This window comes from Martes martes (assembly GCF_963455335.1).
Source record: "Martes martes genome assembly, chromosome: 11".
Classification (NCBI taxonomy): Eukaryota; Metazoa; Chordata; class Mammalia; order Carnivora; family Mustelidae; genus Martes; species Martes martes.
Window position 1 is genome coordinate 22,601,781 of NC_137899.1, and position 25,485 is coordinate 22,627,265.

A 25,485-nucleotide genomic window follows, 5' to 3' on the forward strand; every position below is an offset into this window, starting at 1 on the left:
CCTCAGGCTTTTATTTCAATCTGGAAAACGGCAGTAATACATGGAGAGGATGTTCTCACTATTTAATCAAGTAGACAAAAAAAAAAAGTTACATTATAGCCATTAACTTAGGGAGGGAAAAAGAAACTGGAAATGGAAAAATGCATTTAAATAATAATGGACTGAGAGCCTTAGAAAGGTAAATTGTGTAAACTGTATTTCAACACAAACTGTATTTCAAAGGTAAACTGTATTTCAACTGTGCAAAATTTCTTGAGTCTCAGGGAACATCTATGAACTAGACAGCATTAGAAGATGCAGAAATTAGACCCATAAGGGAAGCACTGGGACTTGACATGCTCAAGGCATCGAGAGAAGAGTTCCCCAAAGCAATCTTACCTTTGTTTTCTGCCTTCAGTTCCTCGGCCATCAAGCTGTCTTGTCGGTTACCAAGCACAAACGCCAGAAACGAAAGGATCAGGGCATCCAAAATCCCAATAATAGCCAGGATGTACGCCCAGCGGACTGAACAAGCCCCCAGAGTGTACTTGTCTGTCTTTTCTCCACACATCCGTTTTACTTCATCTGAATCCCAGCCATCGGGGAAAATCATGCAGCCAAGCACAAGGCAGGCAGCTGAGAGAGAGAGAGAGAAAAGGAAAAAAAAAATAGTTAACATAAATGTTATTTTAACAAATACTGCTACTGTGTGTCAAATCATTGCTTCAAATTCTTGACTTGTTAAAAAAAATACTTATTTACTTACTTGAGAGTGAGCATGAGAGAGCAAATGCAGGGGGGAGCGGCAGGGAGGGAGCAGCAGAGGGATAGGGAGAAGCAGACGCCCCGCTGAGCCGGGAGCTGGAACTTGACTCCATCCCAGGACCCTGAGATCATGACTTGAGCTGACAGCAGATGTGTACCCACTGAGCCACCCAGGAGCCCCTCAAATTCTTGATTGAAAGAATAGCAAATCTTACCACTGTCCTACCCTGAATATTTGTTTTGTTTGTTTGTTTGTTTGTTTTTCTCCTGCCTAGCCCTGCAGCTCTGGGAACATTCTTTACTGCAAACCTAGCATTCCGAGAGAGGTTAAGGTATGTTGATCTCTAAGAAAATACTTAAAAAATTGAATTTTGGTGTGCATTTGTGGGAAGGCTTCCACTGCAAACAAGCCATAAGGAATCATAACACTGCGGAATGACAATTCAACACCGGCTTTGAGGAGCTCGACAGCAGCCAGATAAGGGATTAGGATAACATGGAAAATACCCAGTGTATATTGACTTTGAGTCATGGTAAAAAATAATTTCACATTGGAACCTCCTTACAGACACACACACACTGAAAAGATTCTCGAAGCTATACTTAGCAGATGCAATGCACCCTGATGTTTTCTAATCTCTATTTCAATTTTTAAAAAATTTTATTTATTTATTTGACAGACAGAGATCACAAGTAGGCAGAGAGGCAGGCAGAGAGAGAGGGGGAAGCAGGCTCCCTGCTGAGCAGAGAGCCTGATGCGGGATTTGATCCCAGGACCCTGGGATCACGACCTGAGCCGAAGGCAGAAGCTTAACCCACTGAGCCACCCAGGTGCCCCTATTTCACTTTTTAAAAGGCTGAAAAACACTGCAATATGGTGTGGTACCAGAATTTTTAATGAAAATTCGGGAATTTAAGCAGAATACTTATATTCTGTCTCCCAAATATCACTATGAGAATCCTATGAACACTTTTTATAGACCATGTCACTGGGCAGATTATGGAAGAAAAGTGGCCATTTGTTGCCACTCTGTTTATAATTATTCAGGAGTAAAGGAGGATAGTTTTAGGTTATAAAGGGCTTTCTGAACAGGTATGTTCATTAATTCACTAATTCATTAATTCATTCACTCCTTAATTCAACAGTTACATATTAGTGATCTACTATGGAGTGCCAGACATAGTTCTTGGCGCTAAAGACACACTAATTCAGAAAAGAGACATGGTATAAATTATGTTTTAGCCGGGAAAGAGGCAAAAAAAAAAAATGAGTAACATGCAAATAAAACAGTTGGAAGTTGAAGTCCTAGGTAGGAAAGAAACAAAGGGCTTAGATAAAGAGTAACGGTACGGGTTCTTGAGGGGGTGACATTTAAACTAAGGCCAGAAAGAGACAAGGCATTGACCTGTGAAATTGATGGGAAAGATGTTCCAGGCAACAGCATGTACAAAGGCCCTGGGGTTGCAAAGAGGCCTGGGGTGTTTGAGGAGCAACCGGAGATCAGTAACGGGATGGAGAACATGACCATGTTGGGGTTGCAAGGGAGGCATGGGCTGTGCATCTAGGCAGATGATGGTTTCCAGGGCATGCCCCTTAAGAAGACTCTGATGTCACAACCAATATAGAGTTGTGGGATGGTCAGGGTCAAACAATTCCTGAAGCCAGCAAGCTGCTACCTCTTGAACAAGCCAGCAGTGGACACCTGATTTCCTATTTTTTTTACAAGGGCATGACTCTACAGGCAGGTGTGGATAACACAGAGACCAAGAGGGCTGACATATAGGAAGACTGCCTGGGAGAACTTGGATTTAGGGTCTCATGTTATATTACAGGACAGTATATGTACAGTATCTCTGCATAAGAAGGTATCATGGACACTATCCTTCTTTATGCCTCCTTATATCTCAAAAGGAACCCTAACTTCCCTCTACCTTCGGTTCACTTCACTCTAATCCAGATCACATATGACCACTGAGACCATCATGATCCAAACTTTTGGTGGCTCCACCCTCTCCCCCCTAGTGCTGAAGACATCTTAGGTCTCCAAAGTCTCCACAATCCAGCCCCCACTTACTTTCCCAGTCTCCCTCCCCTTTAGACTCTCCATTTCACTTGGGTTGAGCCACACTTGACTCCCTGCCTATGCACCAAGTTTTGGGATCATTCTCTTTTTTCTTCTGCCTTGAGTATTTGCCACCATTGTCCCTAAATGGTCCACTCTTAAATCCCTCTCAATGATCAAGTCAAATCCAACACCATCCACAAAGCAAGCCATTTCAAATTCTTCTTGACCTACAATATTGCCTTCTCAAATTCCCTGTAGCTTCTGACTGTACCTACTTAGAATTTTTGTACATTTTTACATTTGTTACTTATTTACAAGAATTTCAATTAACAGACTGTAAGCTTTCTGAGGAAGGAAACTTAGGTAAACCACCATACTCTTAGCACCTAAAACAGTGCCTTGTAGATAGCTAGCACTAAAATATTTTGAATGGGGAAATAAAATGAATAAATGAATTATAATACCTTGACAGTATACTCAAAAATATAGTTTATAGAAGTCAATATCACAACTGCCCAAGATTACAAATCTAGTTACAGATTCATCTTTAAAATGGGACATTCAATGGAGACAATTTTGTTATGATCAGACAACAGATTACAAGTACTCAGAACAATTAGAAAAAAGTTGATGCTTTCAAAATATTTCAAATTCCCACTCCTTCTGTATCTCCTAGCACTCACAATACCAACTTTTTCTCCAAGGTCTTTCTAGCAATGATGATCTGTGTATTTAAAAAAAATATATGGTTTCCATGAGCAAAAATTAACTTTATTTGGAAAGGCACACAAGATGCTTGAATCCAAACCACAGTTGAGAAAAATCTCCTCTAAAAATGCTATATTACTTGGAAGAGTTTAAAAATATTCTAAATGTTTTACACATTAAATAATGTTTATGTATGAGAAAAGTACTTTCTGACACAGAAAAAAAGAAAGCAAGTATTTTTCCTTTATGAATGGGAATCACTTGGAGAATGACACTATATTACTTATAGCTTTAGCGAAACTTAACAGAAGTCACTAAGTGACACAGGTTTGGGCAGGTTACTGGACACTGCAGGCCAATTCCCTGGAACAGGATGTTTGTGGAATGGTGACATTGATAAAGACATCTTTTCTCAAGGTCTTTCTACACTGACAGTAGACAATCTTAAAATTTCCATTTCTAGGGGTGCCTGGGTGGCTCAGTGGGTTAAAGCCTCTGCCTTCGGCTCAGGTCATGATCCCAGGGTTCTGGGATCGAGCCCCGCATCGGGCTCTCTGCTCAGCGGGGAGTCTGCTTCCTCCTTTCTCTCTGCCTGCCTCTCTGCCTACTTGTGATCTCTCTGTCAAATAAATAAATAAATAAAATCTTTAAAAAATTTTCCATTTCTAGAAACTCCCAGTTACAAATTAAGATAAAAATAGGGGTAGAATTAATAATCTGAAACTAAAACCACAGGAGAGTAGGAGGGGTTCTCTCATTGCTACCTATCTTCAAAGGATAGGATTTCCTTAATCAAATTTTAAGAGATGAATCTAATAAGATAGAAGATATGTCATTGTGCTTCATTTTATGCAATGGGTATTTGGCTCAAAGTTCCAAAAACAGAACCTTTAAAATGCAATTCTTATTTGCAATAGGCTAAGGGAGTAGCTGTTCAGAGAAATGTGAGGATAAAGCCTGGGCTGACAGGGTCAGGCTCTGGACCTCTGGGGAAAATGTTTAGGTCTCCCCCCAGGAAGGGCACTCCATAGCAGGTATCCTGTAGGCCACAGGACATTGGACTAGGTCTTGGATGCCCCACTGACTTCTTGTTGGCCTTCTCTTAAAGTAAAACATTTGGTCTTCTTCTAATGTATCTGTTCTGAAAATCTGGATGGTCGTATAATAGAGTAATAAAAATGAAGCTCAATTGTATTTGAAAGCTTTTAAAATTTGCTAAGTGAAATCTGTGATTAAAATCCAATTTTTAAAAAAGATATTATTTATGCATTTAAGGCAGAGAAAGAAGAGTACGCTCGTGTGCACACCCAAGCAAGCACGAATGGGGGGATAGGAGTAGAGGGAGAGGGACAGGTAGACACTGCACTGAGTGCAGAGCCTGATGCAGGGCTTGATCTCAGGACCTGAGATTGTGACCTGAGCTGAAACCAAAAGTCAGATGCTTAACCGACTGAGCCACCCAGGTGCCCTCAAATCCAATTTTTAAATAAATAAATCCTATGCTGGGGTGCCTGGGTGGCTCAGTTGGTTAAGCGTCTGCCTTTGCTCAGGTCATGATCCCAGGGTCCTGGGATTGAGCCCCACATCAGACTCCCTGTTCAGCAGGGAGTCTGCTTCTCCTTCTCCCACTGCCCCTGCTTGTGTTCCCTCTCTCACTTGTCTCTGTCAAATAAAATCTTAAAAAAATTTTTTTCTTTTAAATGTCTTTTAAAAATAAATAAATAAGGGCATCTTGGCTCTTTCCACAGTTTGGCAACTGTAGCCATTGCTGCTATGAACACTGGGGTACAGATGGCCCTTCTTTTCACTACATCTGTATCTTTGGGGTAAATACCCAGTAGTGCAATTTCAGGTTACAGGGTAGCTCTATTTTTCATTTCTTAAGGAATCTCCACACTGTTTTCCATAGTGGCTGCACCAACTTGCATTCCCACCAACAAAAGTGTAAGAGGGTTCCCCTTTCTCCACAACCTCTCCAACACTTGCTGTTAATGGTCTTGTTAATTTTGGCCATTCTAACTGGTGTAAGGTGGTATCTCAATGTGGTTTTAATTTGAATATCCCTGATGGCTAATGATGATGAACATTTTTTCGTGTGTCTGTTAGCCATTTGCAGGTCTTCTTTGGATTAGTGTCTGCTGAGGTCTTCTGCCCATTTTTTGAGTCACCAAACTGTGGAAAGAGCCAAGATGCTCTTCAATGGAAGAATGGATAAAGAAGATACGGTCCATATATACAATGGAGTATTATGCCTCCATCGGAAAGGATGAATATCCAACTTTTGTATCAACATGGACGGGACTAGAGGAGATTATGCTGAGAGAAATATGTCAAGAAGAGAGAATCAATTATCATATGGTTTCACTCACTTGTGGAGCATAAGGAATAACATGGAGGACATTAGGAGAAGGAAAGGAAAAGTGGGTTGGGGAAAATCGGAGGGGGAGATGAACCATGAGAGACTATGGACTCTGAGAAACAAACTGAGGGTTTTGGAGGGGCAGGGGGTAAGGAGTTGGGTGAGCCTGATGGTTGATATTATGGAGGGGACGTATCGCATGGAGCAGTGGGTGTGGTGCATAAACAGTGAATCTGGGAACACTGAAAAAATAAAATTAAAAAAATAAACCAAAAATAAAAATAAATAAGTAAATTCTATCATTTTGAAAGCTGTGCTTCCACATGACCATTACATAACAAAAATTTTAGTTTCTGACAATGTATTGTCAAAATATACATTTTCTTCTCCTCTAATCCATACTTTCCCTACTTGGCTATTTTTGAAATGCACAGTCCCCCCAAAGTTATAGTGTATTTAAGATTAATTGAAGCCATTAAAATAGTTTAGGCCCCGTTAGTTTCTTTGGAAAGGTATTATTATATTCTGCATGAATGCTTGAGTGCTATAATAAATTCTGTTTTCTGGCATCCGATTAACCAGAACTTTATTAACCTGCACAATGCGTATAGCCAGTGGAAACCAACAGCTGTTCCTAATCCCAAGCAGTACCTGAAAGATCCTAAGCTAATGTCTCAGTCAATGAAAAATTAAATAATACTCCTCTTGGTTTTATAATTATTTCTAATGCTTTACAAATTGATCATCCTAGAAGATGTAGCGGAATCACTATACTAAACATTAGAATACACAAGGCACCGGAACATTTGATTAATTTGCATATGCTATTTCCTGATCACGAGGAATACATGGAGAATTAGTTCCAATTGGACTATTATCCCCAAATGGGTTTCTTATTAGAATGTCACCTAGGAAATGACTAAGTAACTTGGAGCGATAGATTCCTTTATTTCAGCAGCAGGTTTTGCGCAAGTGTATCAGAGAACATTTTTGAATGTTAAAGAGCTCACAAGGTGGAGGTAAGTGGAGAACAATGACAGAGAGAAATCTGTGCCCTTACGGTATGCTGTCATGGCATCTTCTAACTTAGAACATAAAGACATCCTTGTGAGGACAGTACTGTTGATTTCAATTTTAAGTGTATTCCAAACGGTTAGGAAGGATTCACATTCTCCAAGAACCCTCTGTCTGAAGGCTGCTGATGCCCACAGTGGGTTCTTCTGAAACAGTACACAAACAACTAGAAACTTCCTAGAGCTGCTAATTGCTCTGCCAGTTTTCTGGCCAAAGAGTGGAACATAAGCTCTGCGAAGGAAACGTCCTTAGAAAAACCCACCAGTGCTTTTTAATTGGGTCTTTCTCCAAAGTAAAATTAAGCAAGAGAAGAAAAGCAACGAGGGTGGGGTGGGGTGGTGAGGGGGTCTAGGCTGTGGGTCACGTGGGCATGTCGGCGCGGCTGGTCCAACTCTCCTAATCAGGACTTTGAACCTGAGAATGGCTTATTTTATTTTTGTGTATTTTCGGACAGGAAGAGAACGTCTAAATTCATCCTTTAAAAAGTCCACGCACTGTTGCACAAAGAACATGATAAATTGCCTGGTGTTGCTGAAGCAGTCACGGAGAACATGGTGAAAAAACGAACCTCCACTCACTTAACTCCATCAATTACTCAGGCATGAGCTCATGGAAGGACCTGATGCCGGCCGAGCCACCGCAGTGGGCGAGGGAACTTTCATGTGATTGTCACTCTGAACACCTGGGAAAGCAGGGCCCCGTCCCACAGCTTCTTCATTAGCCAACAAACCAGAGCTGCAGTATTTCTACAGCTGGAGAAGGTACTATGTTTATGCTTCAGTCTACCTCTGGACAACCGAGTTGCTAGGTAACCCAGGACATGCAATACTGTGGGTTAGAGTCCGGTGGAGAAAACAAAAGGGATCCTGATAAATTTCGGTTTTAAACCCAGTATAATTTTAGGAGCACTCACCTTGAGGTCATAGCACAAAAAGTACCGAATCCCTTAGAAAGCAGGGGAAGAGAAAGTGCGAATAAACACTGGGCTCTCAGAAGACAAGAGTCAGGGGTGTGTGATGAGGGTAAAAGCTCCTTTATGCTGCCTAGATGCTCAGCCCTAATTGCCGGAGCGAAGAGCCATACATCTATCTGTACCTTGTGCTGAATCAGCCGTGCGCCCCGGGCACTGCTGAAAGGGGCTAATCAGGAGTCTGCCCACACCTGCACTTAGGAGCTACAGAGTGGAGAAAAAGCTCTTCTAGAATAGGGTGCCAGACAGGAGGAAACACCATTAATGGTACCACATCACCTACTAATTTACCCAAATTTTGAACCTTAATAACCAAGTGTAACACAAATCAGAATGGAGAACTTAAAAACCCAAGGCAGTTCGGATCTATAGAATGTCCACTAGACGGCTCTTGACATGTATCTTGGATCCAACCAAATTTCTTAAACGCCTGATAGTGACGTAGTTAAGAATAATGCACATCACAATAGCTAATTATTTATACTCCCCATGAGTGGGGTCGAGGGCTCATCATCTCATTTAATTCTCAAAGCCAAGAGAAACATGAGAGCACATGGTCCTGGCTTTTTCGGTTTCCACAAAGAGGGATTCTCCCTAAAACACTCCTGGCCATTTGTCCCACACCTATTCCTCTCCATGGAGATGGAGTGATTTCCTGGAGGAAAATCTGGGCACAGGGGCCCAGCGCCTTCCTGACCTTACCTAAGGAGCTGCTTGATTACACAAGGCCCGTGTTCCACTCCCCTGCGCTGGGGATTAACACAGGGAGGGCTTGCTTTTCCAGGGCTATCTTGTAGTAGGAAGGTAAGAGGCGTAATTCTGAGGATGCAGCTTAGGACGAAGTCCTTTTGGCCGAGCGACCCACAGTCATTTCAGCAGCCTAATCTTTCTCATAATAAAGGGGATATTTTGGTTTCCTGCTGCCACTCTTTCTCAGTGGGTTCAGAGCTGAGGAGGGTCCCCCAGTTTGGGAGACTAGAAGTCTTTGATTAGAGAGCCAGCATGGCTGGGTTGTGGGGAGCACCCTCTTCTGGCTTGGGTATAACTGGCTCGTATCCTCACAGGGTGGAGAGAAACGTAGTGCGCTCTCTGCCCCTTCTTACACAGGCACTCATCATCCACACCAGCTCCACGCCCATGACCTAATTACCTCTTAAATGTCCCACCTCCTCACAGCATCACACCATCACACTGGGATTAGGGTTTCAACCTATGAATCTTGGGAAGACATAAAAATCCAGTCCGTTGCAGGGGAGAGGGACAGAGGGCTGTCATTCATTGCTTCTCTGTCAACACCAACATTCTTTTCTGTTTTATATATGAGGAAGCTGAGGTGCAGAACTTTCAAATAGCTTGCTGAAGGTCACACAAAGCTCACAAAAGGGACAGCCAGATTTGAATCAGGCCAGTTTTGGAATCCATGCTTTGAACACCAACTTTGCTATTACCCTTTCCTTATTAACAGTAATAATGCACGTGAAATCACTATAGAGCATTGCATTGGTTTTAGTACTGAGAACACTTACAGAATCTTGGCAGTGCTTAACATGGTGTTTATAATTAGACATTTATTCTTGGAGTATAAGAGCTACTACTAAAATGATACTTAGAAACTGTGAGCTTTTATATGTATAAATATTTCTTTTGTTTACACTACTATTTCACCTAATCAGTATTTCATCTTATATACAGTGCCAAGAGCATTAGAGTAATTATAAAGTCTACATGCATGGAATGGGAATTAATGAGGTTTTACTACATAAATACACGTATATTTGGATTTATACACATTTCACAAGAAAATTCGCCCTGATTTTTTGGCTTGATTTTTTTGGCTTGATATTTTAAATTGCCTATGTGTCAGCCAGACATTTCTATATGTTCTTTAAGAACATTCTTTTATGTTCTTATATTCCTTTCGAGATTATGTGTATCCCTATATATACATGTCTAGGAATACATATGTACCTTCTTAATTTACACATGGTTACTTGCCTGTAACATAATTATCTCCTTCAGGTAAAAATAAAGATACTAATCTATTAGGTTCTTTTGAGGTTTCTGAGTAACATCTCTGGCTTTTAATAGACACATTGTTTTAATGAACACGTTCATTAAAGGGCCGGCAGTTCACGAACATGTCTGAAATTGTTTTTGTTTCTTTGTTTGCAGGAAAGCCCTTGGCTCAGGCAACATTTTTCATGTGCTCAAATCTACACTGCATTTCAGACATAGGGTCTAAAGAAAAGATTCTCTTTCTCCACGTGGCCATATGAACAGAACCCTTTGCTGTACATATATATCACCATTTTCTCAGCAAAATCTGCTGGAGCCACAGACCGAAAATGACCCGGGCAGTCGTTTCCCATGTGGCTCGTTGTGTGGTGGCTATTTTATCCGTGAGACAAGGAGGCCAGTGGAGATCACTGAATGCTACCTACTCTTTCCCTTGCATTACTCATAGTTAGGAATCAGTTTGTACTCACTGATGCTCCATGCCTACATATATTACGGGAAGTAACGAGCTTGGAGAAATGCTTCCCAAGCTGACTCCTGTCTTCCCGCATAGCAGGTGCAGAGGGTGGAACGCTTGCTCTCCGCCTGACTCACCATGGGACTCAGGCAAGGTCACTGTTGGCTGCCATTGGACGAGGTCAGGGGTCTCCTGCCAATCATTCCTTAGCACAAGGGGTAACTTGAGGAGCAACGAAATTCCTTCTCACTGAGGATGAGCTCTCCCAAGCTTCTCCCAATGCCTGTTTCTACACACTTTTCCTGAGACAAAATTTGGAAGCAGTGGCAAGCTTTTCTTTTATACAGCTCACTCACTTTTTTATGTTTCTGGGTTTTTAAAAAAATTTCAGTGCAGTCAACATACAATATTATATGAGTTTCATGTGTACATAGTGATTTGACATTTATATACATTAGAAAATGCTCATTATGATAAGTGAAGTTACCATCTGTCACCATACACAGATACTACAATATTACTGACTATATTCCTCATATTGTACTTTATGTCACCATGACTTACTTATTTTATAACTGGAAGTTTGCACCTCTTAATCCCCTTTCCCCATTTCGCCCCCCTCCCCATAACCACCTATTTGTTATCTGTATTTATGAGTCTGTTTGCTCACTTTTGCTTTTTTTCTCCTTAAGTAACATTTTAATGTTTTAGAAACTTCAAATGGCAAAAACGAGTTGTTCAAAGGAAACACATGGGAAAGCTAAATATTGCATGCCAAAAATGTCCAAAGGAGAACCAAGTTCAAGAAAGATACCCATCCTTTGGAAGGGTGGAACTGACTTCCAAGGGGTGATCAGATGCACACATTTATACACTTCTAATAGATTCCCAGGCTGTGCTTTTTCAGTTTAATGATTATCTATCTATCTATCTATAAATCAATTTATCTATCTGCCTACCTACCTACCTACTTACTTACCTCCCTGTCTTTCTTTATCTATATATCCCTCTGCACCAGTCCTCATCCTTACACAGTGGAAGAAGGGTTGTATTCGCTATAGACTGCAGTCATTCTCTTTGTAGAAAGGACTCACAATATCATTCAGGACAGACATGATCTAGACCAGGCACTGAATTACTTTTCTGCCACACTGGAAAGGGCCGAGTAGGGGCACCTGGGTGGCTCAGTGGGTTAAGCCCCTGCCTTCAGCTTAGGTCATGATCTCAGGGTCCTGGGATCGAGCCCCACATCGGGCTCTCTGCTCAGCAGGGAGCCTGCTTTCCTTTCTCTCTCTCTCTCTGCCTGCCTCTCTGCCTACTTGTGATCTCTGTCTGTCAAATGAATAAATAAAATCTTAAAAAAAGAAAGAAAGAAAAAAAAAAGGGCAGAGCAGCATGCTGGGGCTCTGGGTAACAAAATCTGCGAGCTGACTGTTCCTTGCATCCATTCTGCTTCTCTTCAGTGTCACTTCTGCCCTCCCATCCCCTCACCCCTTGCCTGCTTAAGAGATCAAGGTTCTGTGGACTCAGAGCAACTGATTTATGACACTTAAACCAACAAAAATCTAAAGAAAAAGACAACTGTGGCAAATTGTTTAAATTCCCCTTTCCCCCCTCTTTATTTCTTTTTCCCTTTTCCCAGCAGATTTTCCTTAAAGTGTGCTTTTAGCCTTCCATTTTCTTTGCTGCTCCTTCAAAACAAATTATCCAGACTTTGGAAAATCAATAATTTGAGATGTGTTAGGCTTCAACCGATCTATGGCAAGACCGTCCGGTAATCTATGTATTTATAGAGAATGCTACTTCCTGGGAACAAGAAGCTCCCCAGAGAAACTGAATTGGAATTGGCAGTAGGTATCAAAAGAAGTGTAGGACAAAAACCGGGTCGAGAGAGGGTAAAAGAAGTCAGCGTGTTAAATGTTCTGTCAAAAAATTTTCACGCATCTTTCAACTTCAAATTCTGAAAGCAGTAGCCAAAAGTTTACAGATAAAACCTTGACCAGTGTGACATTAGAACAATGCTTGAATCAGAACGATGACTTCCCTTGACTAAAATGAAATTTAACCCAGTCTTAAGCTGCCAGAGAAATGCTTTGAACTTGGGTGCCACAGAGTGGCCGCAGGCAGGGCTGAGGGTAAGTTCTAGAACCTGAGCAGGAGCTTGGGCTTTTGCTCTCTGCCCTTGGGGCTCTTTCCTCCCCTCAGGGCTCTGTACTTACATCCTTTATCCACAGGCTCCAGGTTCCTTCTGGGAATGCAAAAAATTAGTTGTGATGCATCTGCTACTCTTCCAACTGAGGCTGGGGTTTGCCAATGGAATTATAGTACTGTGATGATCTAAAGCATTTTAAGCTCTGGGATGATGGCCCTGTGAATTACTGATAGACTCTGCTAGTTAGAAACACTTAATAAAGTGACAGGATGGTACCCTTGTTCTAATATGTTTCACTGAAGAATTTTCTTGTTCTTCTTTTTTTATTTTTTTCTATTACCACTATCTGTATCTAGAAGAGCAGTTACCTGTTTGCCCAGACAAGAGTAGGAGATACTAGTTCTTGTTGGAGACAAATATATGACCATGGGCAGAACTTCACATTCCTGAATGGAAATTGAGAACAGTCTAAAATGGCTGTGATCCAGGCTTGGGTCTGGTCCCTATCTTGATTTGTGCCCAGCTCCAGGGAGTCAAGATGAACACACATTCTTCCCCCTCCAACAAGCCTGCTCCCCCCTCTTCAAGGTATTGTGTTCTTCAAGGAGAAGTCACTTTCTTATATAGAAGGAATATCGTTTGAGACAAGTGATGGTTTGGCTGATTCCAGGGTCAATGGTGCTCTAAACATTCCCTTTGCCATAATGTGCATTTGTTTTCCACTGTTACTGCAACAAATCATCACTGACAACCTAGTGGCTTAAAATGATGTGAATGTATCATAGTTCTGTAGATGAGAATTCTGCTAAGGGTCTGACTGGGCTACAATCAAGGTATTGTAGGGCTGCATTCCTTCTGGAGGCTCTACGAGACCATTCACTTTCTTCTTTTTTCCATCTTCAAATGACTGCCAGCATTCCTTGGCTCCTGGCACCTGTCCATCTCCAAGGTCAGCAATGGCGAGTTGAGTCATTTTTTGTGTACCACCTCTCTGATGCTCTGGTTTACTTCCTCTCCTTCTAGTTTCAAGAATTCACATGATTAGATTAGGCCAACCTGGATAATCTCCCCATGATAAGGTCAGATGATCAGCAAACTTAATTGTGTCCACAAACTGCATTCCCCTTTTCCATGTAACCGAACATATTCATAGCTTCCAAGGGCTGGTGTGCAGACATCTTTGGGAGGCATTATTCTACCTACCATGTAATATGACACATAACAGTGTGTTGCTGTACTCTTGTTCTGGTCTTTGGATTTGTAGTCACCCGGGTCCACAGAAAGGTACATAGAGTCAGCTGGAGATCTGTTCTACGGGATGCACCTGAGCACCCATGCCTCTCCCAGCTGGCCTTCCATGGATCCCTGCTGGGGCTCCTCAGCCTGTTGACGTGGTTCTGTCTTGGCTTCCTGATTAGCTTTACGATTTCTTGTTGGGGTCAACATGGGATCGTATTTTCAGTCTGCTTGTCTTGAGTCCTGATATTTTGTTTGGCTCTGTATGTGAACTCTCTTTCTTATGTCGTAAAAGGCAAACTTGAGTTATGTTCCAAGAAGGTGGATTGCCTTGACCAAAGCAAGTGATATTCAGAGAAGCCTTGACCTATGGGCCTTCTAGCTGCAGGACCCAATCCACTGTTTGCCCACTCTCTGCCTTGGACATTACCTCCTGCTTGAATCAAGCCTAACTTTGTAATCCTTTAAGCCACTGGCTAGTCCCAGTAGTGGCTCAAGGTAAGATCAGTCTTGCTTGTCCCAATTTTCACCCTTTCAGCACTGGCTTCCTGTTGTGGTTAGAGCAAGCTATCTCGCTAAGCTCATCTAAACTGCACAAACAAAGCCATCTCAACAGCTCCAGCCCTGCAGAGACCATCACCAGAGACTATATATATATTGCCTCCATTCCTTCTTAAAATGTGGGTGGTCAACACCCAACACTGGGGTATCTGCAGAGGGACAGAGCTAAATAAAATCCTCCTGGAACTTCTGACATGTGATGCATTTGGAAGTTTGAGTATGAGTACATATGTGTTCTGTTCCCTTCTCTTCAGGTACTGATATAGTCAACCTGTGGCCCAACCTTCACACCTCTGAACGTACCTTCACGAAGACAAGCAACACACTGAGAGGTCCAGAATTAGTTGCATGGAGTTCGTTATGGGTCTAGTATGGAGGATGAGCTCAATATCTCAATTCTTACCCATGACTCCCATGTGATGAGTGCTGATCTCTGGACCTAATGATAGTATTATTTTCCTATAAAGCCACAGTCATCATTTAGGCTTCTGAGAGTCTAGAATCCCCAGTGAAATTAATAGTGTGAACTGTTTTGAAGAAAAAGATCTTCCAGAGGAATTGGAGCAAAAGCTGGTAGTGCCTTCATTTTCCTACAGTATTCTGATAATGTACAAATGAGAGCAAACATTATCGAATACTTGTGCCAAATACTCTCTTATACGAATCAACTCATTGAAACTGCATTTACATCCCTAGGAAGTAGGTACTGTTAATATCCCCATTTTATAAAAGATGAACCAAGAAGGGAGATCTTAAATAACTTGAAAAATGTCACAGGTATTGAGTAAAGTGCCAGGATTGACACCTTGGGTGTTCTGCCTGCTGTTCCATCTCTCACACCTTTACAGCTATAATGTTTAATTTTTCCTATTCCAGGAAGACAAATGGGTTTTCTCCAACAGTAAAATTAGAATGCTAAAGGAGAAGCAGATTCACCTAAGAACCGGTGAGACTGATGTACCTAATCTGGCGAAGACAGGACTGTGACTTCATTAAGTACAGTCTACAGGTAAGGACCAAGTAGGTTGGAAGGAATGCAAAAATTGGACTCACCAATATCTGTATTGCAGTGCGTCACTAGAAGGCTATTGCTGAGAAATTGTCTTGTGGTGGGACAATACTGGAGTTCCCATGAACATTAAGAAATGGACCAATTTATCTCAAGGTACTGGCATTCTGAATTGTCAAAATGACATCCCTAGAAATAACTGGCAGCAAAATCTCAGTAAACTAAACGTAGGAACTTCATCGATTTTTGTTGTTGTTGAACTTTAGAGCAATATATTCCCAGCTGAGGGAGTTCTTGTCAGTGGCTGATGAGAGTCTTACGAATGCCGTTTTTTGAATGGCCAGACATAAAGCAATTTTACGTATCCTTGGCAAACAGGCTCTCCAGTCAGGTAAGTATTATTTATGTCGCCGGTCTGGGGATACTGGTGATTAAAACAAATCTCATTCCCCTTGTCAAGGGACTTGGAATCAAAAAGTTACCCAGTTTAATTGCTGTAATGAATAATCAAGTGAGGACAAAGGGAGACATAGGGTGCCCAGTGTAAATGAACATATAATTTTGAACTTCCAAGCTATGCCTTGGAATCTCAAATTTAAGATTGTTTTCTTTTTTCTGACCACTGTTCTTTCAACCAGATCTAAGATGTGGAAGAGGATGGGAGACAGAAGGCTAAGATTTGGAGGAGGAAAGTAAAACAGTGTCTGGCATGTCTATTTAATTACAGCATATAAATATTCAAATATAGGTTTAAATATAACTTAAGAATAGGAAGGTAACTAGTATCAAAATAGAAATATGCAGAACTTATAATTACCAGGGAGACAAAAGAGATTTTTAAAAAGGTAATAATTTCAGCAAAAGAAATGTGAACTTGATTTAGTCTCCAGCAGAAGGAGGTCTGGGGATGTCTCTGTCCTATTACAGTAAGATTCAAACTCAAGGTCCCTGTACCATCAGTAGCATGGTGTGTCACCCACCTCTTCTACTGTAGTATAGACAACAACTGATACCAACCCTAGATGTTTCCAGAGTGAGAGATACGTTTCCTTGAAAGAGCCCACATAACAGGGAAAATGACTTACCGTTCCTATATTTTGGAAGAGGACACCTCATACCTTCTTTAGTGCCAGATCCTAGAATCCTACCCAGAAATGTGAAGTGATCCGTGGGCTATGAAAGCTGACCAGAACCTCACTCTTGGGCCTTCTGGCATGGTGATAGGTGTTTGGTCATTTCTGCTAGCCCTCCAGGCTGGCCCTCGACAGTGAGGGGAAAAGAGTTCTAGGCACTCGCACTTCTGCTCTCCTCTTCCCTTTTATTTTGGACATATCCTAGGTCTTTTGGTCTCTCTGATGTCCATCTGGATTTCCTTCTTTGTATTTTCTGGAAGTCAGCAGCATTTCGTGGTTGTAGATCACTCTTGGTTGGTTTGGATTGGCTGGGCTGGTAGTCATGGGCAACTGTGTCCCCCCAAACCTCACCTCTTCTCCTTTTATGCATCCCCTTTCCTGCCTTGGGTAAGGGATCACACTGGCTCCTTACACTCTGCGGGACATTTTTTCAGTCATGCAGATGAAATCAGAGGAGAAGTCACAATGTCTTTTCTAAGCCAGGATGGAGCCAGTGTACTGAAAAATCTAAATAAACAAAAAATCGGTCTCAGAGAAAATGAAAAAGGCATAGCTCTGTACCTAACACTCTTCATGTGTCAGAGGGAGGGGAGGAACATTCTCTTGGTGGTCCTAGAAGGACCTGTATCACAGATGGTTAAATTCCTTAAGGCCACTGAGGTTCCTGGAGGTTCCAGATGGCATGTGGCTGTGACAGGCTGGTCTTCCTGGGGTATCACTTGCTGCTCTATTACAGACTCCTCTCTTCTGGATGGGAGGCTCGTTCATCCTCTTGGTTCTGACCAGATCCCAATTGTGCATGTCCGATGTAACCAGGAAGTTTCCACACCTGGCTGGGAGGTAGTGTTTATTTTACTCATCTCTGGTTGATACAGTTCTAAATGGGATAGAATATATTTTTGTGGAAGAGCTGGTTAGAAAACCTACGCTACTGGCTCTTCCCTGACCGAACCCTACACACCCTGGGAAGTGGTGTGGTCTAGACTGTGTTAAGCCTAATGGAGCATGGACATAGGTCTCCATCCGTCTGTGGTCACTTCCAGATCCTGGGTTTGACTGGAGATAGTGCTTTGGACACGCGTGAGGGATGACATCCCTGTTCCTCTGGGACCCCCCGGGAGGTTGAGTGCTTGGTGTCAAATGGAGAATGAAGAGCTACAGCTTCTTTTTTGCTTTCTCCTCATCCTGCACCGAGAAACCAGGGTACTGGTCTGCATCGTGTATCAGTGTACACTGAACCTCGTAGCTGCCATCGCTCACCCCCTATGCCCGGGACAACGGCCACTACTCATATCTACCAGTTTAAATTTTTTTTTTTTTTTTTAAGATGTTGCCAAGAACAAGAATCATGGCTGGGTCACTTAGTCTGGGATGATAGTAACATCGACGCTGATCATTGAAATGTCGTTACCAAGACATACATCACCCACACAGCTGACCAATGATGACCTTTCTCCTAATTGAGGAGAGGAGGCTACCAGAGGGTATTTTGTAAGCTATGCCACACCAACCTGAACACCGGCTTCCAGGGAATAGTTAATACCTACATTTTACCTCCCTAACAGCATCCACTCATACATCGTCAAATGATGTGGTACTAGGATGCGATCTTTACTCAACTTAAATTTGAGCTCTGCTTCCACCTGGAGAATGAACTACATCATGGATGCATGATCTTGGATGTGGGACCTCGACGGTCAGGAAACGGAGAATATTGCCTCCTCGCCCACTTGTCCAGCTCTGACAATTGGCACAGGTGCTGGTGGTGATTCTCTTACCACCAGCTTACCACCACCACCACTCTTACCATCCCTTGGGATGCTGAGTCACAGACTAAAGCCAGATCCAACGCAGCAGTGTCCTTGACGAGGCCTCCCTATGAGTGATGACCCTGCCTGGTTCGTCCGCTAGTGCTATCCCTAGTTGGCAACAACTGATATCCTAGAATGTTCTACATACTGACAAGTACCATGCCCGCCATTGCTTTCGTCTGATCGCGGGTAATGATTACTATAACCTTGAAACAGGTCAGATTGTAGGCCTATGACATTGTCAACTGCTTTGCCACCAAAAAAATGTACGAGGAGACAGAGGCCTGAGAACACATCCCCCACTCATTCCTCCTCTGAAAACACAATGGGAAAAATGAGGCGGCAGAAGAGCCTGGAGGCCTTAACCCGGAGGGTTAAGGTCTTTGCTCTCCACGGTGTTAAGGAACAGCAGAGAGAACTGTAGTGTGAAGCCTCCAAATTTCCTCCTCCTTGAGGGCTGGACAGGCAGAGCCCTGTGCGCATGTGCTGAATGTGCTCCAGAGAGGAACTGCCAGACCTCCTGGAGGAGAGACGAGCTGTTCCCAGCGCCTGCAGAGAGAGGACCACTGCTTGTTCCCACACGGGTCTCCTTCCTGCCTCTGTGTAGGACCTGCCGGCTCGACTGCTCAGCAGCTGACAAAAGCCAAAGAAGATTTCATGTTCAACATCATGGCCTAGGGAACCTCGAAGTCCTGAGGACCGAAGGTCAATAAACCATACGGAGGCAAAAGAAAAGACAGTGTCTGTAAGGGGGAATCAGTGACACAAGGCAAGAAGGCAAAGTTGAACTGGATCTGGGGACCCCCTACTGCCACAGAGCTGAACAAAACAATGGGACAGCATGCTATGGAGTGTTGGTGCTCCTTGAGGAGAGGCAGCTAGAATATCTAAGACGTCCTCAATTTAAAAAGAAGAAGAAAAGAAACCTGTTCCTGAGAACTGAAAGAGGGTTTGAAAGACCCTTTAGAACAATTGACAGAAAAGAACAAAATCCCAAGGACATGAGGGAAAAGACAAGAGATCTGGAGGCTAGAGACTTAAAATGGAAATACAGTAGTCCCTGCTTTTCCCCCCTTACCTATGGGGGATACTGTTTCCCAACCCCCCAGTGGATGCGTGAGCCCTCTGTATACTGTGTTTTCCTATACCCACATACCCATGAGAAAGTTTAATGTCTAAATTGGGCACAGTAAAAGATTCACAACAACTAATAATAAATACAGGAAGGTTATAACAGTATGATGTAATAAAAGTAATGTGAATGTGGTCTCTCTTTCTCTCTCAAAATAATTGATTGTCCCGTATTCACCCTTCTTCTTGTGAGGATGTGAGATAATGAAATGTCTATGTGATGAGGTGAATGGCGGAGGCATTGCGACATAGTGTTTGGCTACAGTCGACCCTCTGATGATTTGTTAGAAGGAGGATTGTCTGTTTAGAGACCACAGTTGACTGCTGGCAGCCAAACTGTGGGGAAGGGGACGGCTGTATTAAGAGCTCCAGGGAAAGAAAGAAAGGAATATATAGAGAAATACATTTTTTTTTAAAAGAGAGAATTTTCTCAGGAGAAGGTAAGTTTTTAGATTAAAAACAGTTACCAAGACTCAGGTGGGATTAAGGAACAAAAAATTATATACCTCGCTCTATCTTGGTGAAATTTATAAATTCCTCAGATTAAAAAGAAAATCTTTTAAGGTCCCACACAGAAAGGGACCACAACAATGACAGCAAAAACAGATTAGTTAAACCAATTAGTTAGTGCATGGTACAGAGTTTTGAAAAACAAACATATATATATATATATATGTATGTATATATATATATACCAAAAGGGTAGATAATAGCCCTGAACTAAAATTTTGCAGCAGTCCAGCAAAACCCACACACTTTAGCGGAAGCAGAAATGCAGTGGTATGCTGGTAAATGATTAATGACTCACCCTATGGAAAAATGAGAAAGAAGATCCAAAGCCTGGCTTTGTAGCGCTTGCCAGTTTTCAGGGTGCAAATGCTCCATTCATGGCCAATTTCAAGCTCTCAAGGTGGTGTCTCTGAACACAGAGTTGGGAAAGGAAGAGTTGGTAGGAACCCGTTTCAGGCCACTACCGTCCAGAGGGGTACTGGAGGTAGGAAGAAGTTGTCACAGCCTAAACATTCCATCTTTGGGGAATGTGGGCAGAGTAGGCCAAGAAAAGAGGTGGGAGGACACTTTTAATTCTGACATGTGACTAGAGAAAGACAAGTGTGACTATACCTGTTTGGGGGAGAAGGTAAACCTTGGCAGAACTGAAAACGATGCCTTAGTACTTCCAAATCAATGGGGCAAACAAACAAAGGAAAAAATGCCGTGAAGAGAGAACTAGCCAAGCCAGAAAAATAAGGACAGGAACGGCCAGTTTCTGGTCACTCACACAAGGAGCCTGGAAGTGACCTCATCCTAAATATAAGTAAAAAAACTGAACAAACTAAAAACCTCTCAGAGATCTGTCAGGGAAGCGAGGTCACAGGGCAATCGCTGGCCTCACAATTGGAGAGACGGATAGGGGGGTCCAGAGTGTCCAACTTACCGGAGCAGAAATCTCCTTGGGAACCAGGGCTGGGGCTGGACAGCTGACCTGTGTTTGATGAGTTGCTGGAGGCTCAGTGTGGACAGGTCCAGGAGTTAAAAACTCCAGGGGACCCAGTTGTAGCTCGGTCGAGAGACTCTTACCTCCTGGAGTTCTGCCAGGTCCTCACAGCAAAGATGGGAGAAAAGCCCCCTCATGCTTCCAGCAGGGGGAGGGAAACAGGAACCATTTTGAAATACGCTGGAGCATTCAGTTCTTCTTAACAAGGCCTGCCCTCAAGGGAATCTGTTTTACCAGAGCCCAGGCTACCAGGATTTTATCAGAACCTGATCAACCGGGGAGAAGGGAAATGCCTGAACTCAGCCCCCTCTAGCCATGCTCTCCCACCGAAGGGGGAAAAAACTGAGAAGCACCTGTAAAGAAAAGTCAGTGAAGGGGAACAAAAATAAAGGATGTTGAATATTAAGTCTAAAAAATAAGTGGAAGGAATAACACAAAGACTATCAGTTATCACAGTAAAGGTGAAAAGTCTGCATTTCCCTATCAAAATACATTATCATATTCAGTTAGACAAATATCTATATGTCAGCAAGAATCACAGTTAAAATAAAGTGACAAAGAAAGATAAAAAATAAGGGCATGGGCAAAGATAAACTTAGTTCATGCAAACGCAGTAAGCAGGAGTATGAGAATTCAAAGTTAAAAGTGTTGAACGGGACAAGAAGTAGTTTATATACTACCAAAGATGAAATCCAAGAGAAAAATAAGCCATAACAAAGTTATGTACAAACAGAGTCAGCAACAGATAAGGCATAATTTGCTAAAAATTTGAAGACAAAATGATAAAATTACAGTGGGAGATTTTAATAAACTTCTTTCAGAATTTGACAGATAAAATAGTCTAAAAATAAATAAACCAAAGGATTTGAATAACATAATCAACAAGGTCAAGTTAATTGACATTTATAGAATTTTACCCTCCAAACAGAATAGATCATCTGAGTCCATAGAATACTTACAAACATCAATTTGGTGATAAAGAGCCTAAATAAATTCATCCAAGTTGGGATTTTAAAAAGCTACATCTTCATTTGAAAGGACCAGAAATGAACAATAAAAAGATGAGATGACCCAAAAAACAACTTGGAAATTAAATAGATACTAGAAGCTAAAAAAAAAAAAAAAAAAAGATCTAGAACAAATGGAAAGAGTCTTTATATCAAAACCTACAGGCCTAAGTTTTTCTTTTCAAGACAATAGACTGATGATATATGTTTATTTCATTGTTCTGAGACTCTCATTAAATTCACAATACAGGAGAAAAGATAATCCCCAAACAAACAAGACAGTAGATGAAGGGGAGAGTTGTTATTGGCAGCTGAAACCCTCCAGGATTATACAGAACCATGGAGCAGATGGAGGAGAGGGAATGAGTCAACAAGCTGGAAGCAGCCACATCTTCAAACATGAGATGAAAGGACCACGGCTGAGGAAGGATCCTGCCAGGAAACTAGAAAAGGCAGGAACAAGGATGAGACATGACAGAGAAAATAGGAGTGAATTGAAGGTATCTATCTGGAACAGTTGGCCCATTCCCTACCTAGGTGCATAATGCCCATCAGGAATTTATGTCCCAGGAAAACTAATTGGAGACTTTTCTCTAACGAAACTGAACTAATTGTCTGGGAAGAACTGAGGCAACACTATGGGAATTGGCTTTAAGAGAAAAGAATGGCCTGCTTTGTATTTTTGTTTCTTCTTTTGAAGGCCAATTTATTGTCTGCTTATCTGTAAGTGAAGTTCACCCATTAGTAAGCCCTATTCAGATATGCAGGGTTTCCAATGAGCTTGTTTTTGCCTCATTCTGAATTTTGAATAGAAAATTAAGGATTAACAGATATTGGAGGAGAGCCTGTGAGATAAGTGAGAATAAGAAAAATAAGCAGAAAAATATGACATTTAAAGGAATAAAAAATTAAGCAGGGAAAAGAAATTAGAAAGGAAAACAACACAATCCTCCTGTTCCCCCATACACACACAGAAATTTCTAGTTAATATACTCTAAAGAGTGAGAAAGGGATGCCCTCCAAGGAGTCAGAACAAACAGAAGTTTGTATACAGAAATATAGAATTTCCCAAAGCTGAAAGATGTAAATTTTCTTTTTTCTGGAGAGAATCTTTTATTCAAATGTTCAAATCTATATTTCTTTTAAAAAATATTTTATTTATTAGCTAATTATTTATTTAGAGAAAGAGTGTGAATGAGGGGAGGGGTAGAGGGAGCAGAGAAAGAGAATCTCAAGCAGACTGTGCACTGAATCTGGAGCTCAATGTGGGGCTCAATCCCACGACCCTGAGATCATGATATCAATGGAAAACAAGAGTTGGATGCTTAATTGACTGAGCCACCCAGGTGCCCCACAATCCATATTTCTTAAATGTAGTGTATTTCATAATTTTCTGACATATAGGTAAATTTAACAAAATTGTCTTAAAATCAAAATAGTTGTTCTTTTTTCTAATTCTGTCTTTTATTTATATTTAAGTTTTTTAATTTGAGTATCTATCATTGATACATTCCCTATGCTGTGCCCTTTATTCTTGTGATTTATTCATTCTGTAACTGGAAGCCTGTACCTCCCATTCCCCTTCACCCATTTTTCCCATCCCCCCACCCCCATCCCTCTGGCAACCATCAGTTTGTTCTCTGTACTTAGAGGTCTTGTTCAACATTTTTGTTACTCATTTGTTTTGTTTTGTTTTGTTTTGTTTTTTATTCCAAATATGAGTGAAATCATTTGGTATTTGTCTTTCTCAGTTTGACTTATTTATTTTGAATAGGTCTATTCATATTGTTGGAAAAAGCAAGATCTCATTCTTTTTTTATGGCTGAATAATATTCCTCTGTCTGTCTCTGTTTTTCTCTATATATATCACAGAAAATGTGAATTTTTGGATTAAAAAAAAAAACCTCACTAAATGTTGAGAAGAATGAGTGAAATTAGGTAACGCATACCCTTGTAAAACTGTAGAATGCCAAAGATGAAGAAGTAAATGTTAATAGTTTCCAAAGAGAAAAAAGTTCAACAAAGAGAAGAATCAGACTGACTTTGGGCTTATCAGCAACACCTGGATGCTTGAAAATAAAATGGCAATTCCTTATAAAGGAAAAAGGATTTTCACCCCAAAATTCCACACCCAGACAAATTATTAATCAAATGGGAGAAGAGTAAAGACCTTTACAGGCATACAAAGATTCAAGGTTTACCACCCACACATCTATTATTAGGAGTTATTTGAGGACATACTCCAGCAAAATAAGAGTGTAAAGAAAGAAAGAGGAAGGCATAGGATTCCTGAAACAGTAGATCTACACCAAAAGAGCAATAAAGAGTGATTCATGTTACTGAATATGCTGCAGGCCTGGGGATAAACAGGTGCAAATTGGATAGGGGGGATGGAATGCTCTAGGAAAAAAGGGATTTAACAGGATAGAGAATACAATGGAAGTCTGGGGGGAGAAAAGGAGGACATAATAAAATCAAATAATGCAAGACAAAAAGGTAAAAACAAGAGATCAAATTCTGTAAATTAAACATGGCATGAACCTAAACAGCTGATGGAATGTAAGAAAAGTCAACCCATTAATTTCTATGCTAACGATACTCTCCTTTGAGTCACCCATAGAAGAAGGAAATATAAACAAATATACCGTGTGACCCAAGACCAAAACACATTTGCAAGTCATGTTAACATAAAGATAGTTCAGACATTTTCAACTTTCAGAGTTAACCAATGGACCAAGTACAGATGACCCGATAGTGCTCGCAATAATACCATGTAAGGATTCACATCCACTTCCCTCACCCCAGGGCAGGAGTGGAAAGCCCTTCATGTTGGTGGAATCAGGAGAAGGAGAGATTCACGGGCAATGTGTAAAGGGTGAAGACCCTGACTGATTTCCTCACAAACCCAGGGGCTCTACCAATCCTGGCCTCGGTCAAGGAGGTTGGGCGGTTAGAGAAATTATGGAAACTTCTGATAGGCTAAAAGGAAAGCCAAAAACAGAGGGGATCGGTTTGTTTTTTTTTTTAAGATTTTATTTATTTATTTGACACAGAGAGAGAGAGAGAGAGAGAGAGATCATGAGTAGGCAGAGAGGCAGGCAAAGAGAGACGAGGAGACAGGCTCCCTGCTGAGCAGAGAGCCCGAGGGCTCAATCCCAGGACCCTGGGATCATAACCTGAGCTGAAGGCAGAGGCTTAACCCACTGAGCCACCCAGGTGTCCCCCGGCCAGTATTTTCTTTGCTGATCATCTTTGAGACAATATTGGGAAGGGAGCGGAGAAAATGAAGGGATGGTGTAGCCTACTGAGTTCAAGAGGACTCAAGGCAGCTCTAACTGATTCTCCACAGCCTGTAGATCTTACATGGTCCTCACTTGTAGGGGATGGGGAATATGCCTGAAGACACTGACTGGTGGTCCTCCTGGGGTGCAGAGGGGAGCATGGCAGCAAGGGATGAAAAGACTTTACAGCCAAGGACTGAAGGAGATTGGGGAATGAATGCAGAGTTCAGCTGATCCCAGGGGATTTGGGAGGCCTGCTGTAGTCTGATATTTTA

The 25,485-nt window shown here is 41.7% G+C and overlaps 1 protein-coding gene across 1 annotated transcript in view; it reads right to left on the reverse strand.

The window, feature by feature from the left end:
• Positions 1–277: 277 nt before the first annotated feature.
• The window catches only part of LHFPL3 (LHFPL tetraspan subfamily member 3), a gene marked incomplete at both ends in the record, with an annotated part of 380,935 nt that continues 355,727 nt past the window's right edge, over positions 278–25,485 (reverse strand). The window contains one exon of the mRNA XM_080818185.1: positions 278–615. Coding sequence (XP_080674311.1) covers positions 278–615 — 338 coding nt within the window. The remainder of the gene's footprint in view (positions 616–25,485) is intronic.